This window comes from Sander lucioperca, chromosome 18 (assembly GCF_008315115.2).
Source record: "Sander lucioperca isolate FBNREF2018 chromosome 18, SLUC_FBN_1.2, whole genome shotgun sequence".
Lineage (NCBI taxonomy): Eukaryota > Metazoa > Chordata > Actinopteri > Perciformes > Percidae > Sander > Sander lucioperca.
Window position 1 is genome coordinate 19,192,780 of NC_050190.1, and position 3,326 is coordinate 19,196,105.

General features: G+C 44.1%; 1 protein-coding gene across 1 annotated transcript; it reads left to right on the forward strand.

The window, feature by feature from the left end:
- kcnf1b (potassium voltage-gated channel, subfamily F, member 1b) lies at window positions 1–2,833 on the forward strand. The gene has a single exon (XM_031321339.2). It carries the CDS (start codon window positions 145–147, stop codon window positions 1,462–1,464), a length of 1,320 nt encoding a protein of 439 aa, XP_031177199.1. The 5' UTR covers window positions 1–144; the 3' UTR covers window positions 1,465–2,833.
- Window positions 2,834–3,326: the final 493 nt, after the last annotated feature.

Sequence of the window (3,326 nt, forward strand, 5' to 3'; positions counted from 1 at the left end):
GCTGTGCCATTCAGTGCTTGAAACAGTCTGAAGAGGAAACCTTTACGCGCCGAAATAATGGACATCAATTCTGGTTAGTAGGCTACGCTTTACTTTAACGTTATATGATAGGCTACATATTTATTCAGTCAAACATTAATTAAAATGTGGACAGTTCCGAAGCCAAAATATAGAACTGGGCTGTGCGCCGAGGGGGAGATTGCTGTGAACATTGGCGGAGTCCGTGTGGTGCTTTTTGGGGAGGTTTTGAACCGCTACCCGGAGAGCAGACTAGCGGAGTTGTTGAACTGCTCAACCAAGAACCATGAAGTTATCTCGTCGCTTTGTGATGACTTCGATCCATGCAGAAAAGAGTTTTACTTTGACCGAGATCCTGATGCCTTCAAGTGCATCATCGACGTTTACTACTTTGGTGAAATCCACATCAAACCCGGCATTTGCCCCATCTGTTTCATCAAGGAGATGGAGTTCTGGAAAATAGACCAAAATGTTTTAGACGAGTGCTGTAAAAGTTGCCTAAGTGAGAAGGAGGAGGAGCTGACAGAGATTGCAAACAAAGTGAAAGTGATTCTGGAGGATCTGGAGGTGGATGAGTGCATTACGCGCACCCAGCGGTGCCAGAGGTTCCTGTGGAGGTTGATGGAGAAGCCGGGTTCCTCCCTGCCGGCGCGCATCATTGCCATCGCATCCTTTCTCTCTGTCCTGGTCTCGGCGGTGGTGATGTGCGTGGGGACCATCCCGGAGCTCCAGGTGACGGACGTGGAGGGAAAACTGGTGGAGCACCCGATCCTGGAGGGGATCGAGACCGCCTGCATGTTATGGTTCACCGCGGAGTACTTCCTGCGCCTCGCCTCCTCTCCGAACAAGCTGCACTTTGCGCTCTCCTTCATGAACGTCATTGACTTCATGGCCATCATGCCGTTCTACGTGGTCCTGTCCCTCACTTACCTTGGCACCACATCCATGATGGAGCTGACTAACGTCCAACAAGCGGTGCAGGCGCTCCGCATCATGCGTATCGCGCGTATTTTCAAGCTCGCGCGCCACTCCTCCGGGCTGCAGACTCTGACCTACGCGCTCAAGAAGAGTCTAAAGGAGCTGGGGCTGCTCCTCATGTACATGGGCGTGGGGATCTTTGTGTTCTCGGCGCTGGCATACACCATGGAGCAAAGCCACCCAGAGACCCTTTTCAGAAGCATCCCGCATTCTTTCTGGTGGGCCATCATCACCATGACCACGGTGGGCTACGGAGACATCTACCCCAAAACCACGCTCGGGAAGTGCAACGCAGCCGTGAGCTTTCTGTGCGGGGTAATAGCCATCGCCTTGCCCATCCACCCCATCATAAATAACTTTGTGGTCTTTTACAATAAGCAGAAAGTGTTGGAGACTGCGGCGAAGCACGAGGTGGAGCTGATGGAGCTGAAGTCTGGCAAGGACGCGCGCAGAGAAAGCAGGAATTAAGATGAGACTGTGGACGCACCAGCAGTTTGAAATAAATAATATAAGACTTAATAATAATAATATAAAGACTTTTCCAAGAGCTTTTACTGCTGTCATGCGGGCAATTCACTACCTATGAAAGGGTGAAAATCAAAAGGTCACCTGTCCACATCTAGTCTAATGCACCACAATAAAAACATCTAAAGTAAATGTACAAAATTCGTTACGCAGAGACCTTTACAATAAGACATTGAAACTTTGCCTGGTCCTGCAGAAAACATTGGCACAGCTCCATGCAATGACACTGTACATATAGCCCCGTCTCATAGATGTTGTCTTTGCAGCTGACTGTGACTGCCACGTGCTGCTTATTACTGCATGGTGCAGTTATTTCGTTCCATAACTCTTGTTGTGTGTTATTATGGAACAATAAGTTGTGCATGAAAAACCTGTGTACAGGGGCGATTTTAGCCCTAAACTTGATCCCGGCACCCATAAAATATAATTGCTTAAAAAAAAAAAAAAAAAAAAAAAAAAAGGAGTACTGATCTAGGAATATCACAGCATTGTGAAACTAAACCCAGAATCTAGATGCCGAGATCATTCAGAAAAAGAGCCATTTTACAGAACATAGTGCTTTACAGCCAAGGTCAAAATCGCATAAAGTTATTGAAAGTGAATTTTAGAAATATCTGCTTTTCCATAGATACTGTACATATCCAATTTCATTTGTAAAACCACCTCACCTTTGTAGTAATGGCCCTGTGGTTCAGCATTAAAGGAAGTTTTCTCAGAATTGTTGGTGACTTTCTAGTTACATAATTCATTGTTTCCCTACCACGATGGTCCAAAATTATGTTAAAATGCACAGTTAGCACATTAGAATAATGTTTAAAAATGCGTTAAAAGGGTGCCAGGCACCCTAATGCTCTGATCCTAGAAACGCCCCTGCCTGTATGTACACTTGTGCATAGAGAATCATTAAAGCATCACCTGTAAGCTGTTGTAAGTTATGGACAAGGTGACACTTGAGTCCAAATTTCAAATATTCATAATAATAATAACAATACAGATAGTTTTCTTTGGAGGACAGTAGACTAATCAAGTTGATATGTAATATAATAAGGTGTCAGTGCTTTGGTGGAAAATGTATCAGATAGGGACTTCAATTGGACCAGTGTGGGTGGATAATCTTTTTAGAAATGCCTATTCAAATTAGACTAAAAATGAGTCAGAAATTGCAGCCCCCACATAACTGGCGTGTGATTAGTCTCAGATTACCCTAAAATTGATTAAAGGAATATTTTGTTTTCATATGTTGTATTATTTTGTGCCTTGTGTCTAGCATGGTCAGTGGGTCCTGGGACAGATAGGTAAAGGTGGTGGGGACTAAAAAAAAAAAAAGCTAAACAATCCAAGGTCATGATTATATGTGCTTTCTAATAAACAAGAGGATTTTTTTTTAATTTGTTGTGATTTATTAATATTTAGTCCAGGAGACATCTAACCCAACACGACATTAACTACAGGTGGCTGCTGAACAGCTGCTGACAATGCCATCCACTCCTCCAGAGATGTGAATAAATATCCTTTCAATATTTTTTCTCAGGTCCAAAGATAAAGTGTGTGTGTCTGTATATATCAGTGTGTGTGTGTGTGTGTGTGTGTGTGTGTGTGTGTGTGTATGTGTGTGTGTGTGTGTGTGTGTGTGTGTGTGTGTGTGTGTGTGTTCTTGTTTAACTACATTCGTGGGGTCCAAAAACCGGGAATACAGTATACTTGTGGGGTCCGGACAGCTTTGTGGGGCCAAAATGCTGGACCCCACAACTTTAAAGGGCTGTTTGAGGGTTAAGACTTGGTTGTAGGATTAGGGTTAGAATTAG

Excerpts from the sequence above, each read along its gene's own strand:
- kcnf1b (XM_031321339.2), top strand. The coding sequence starts at position 145 with ATGTGGACAGTTCCGAAGCCAAAATATAGAACTGGGCTGTGCGCCGAG.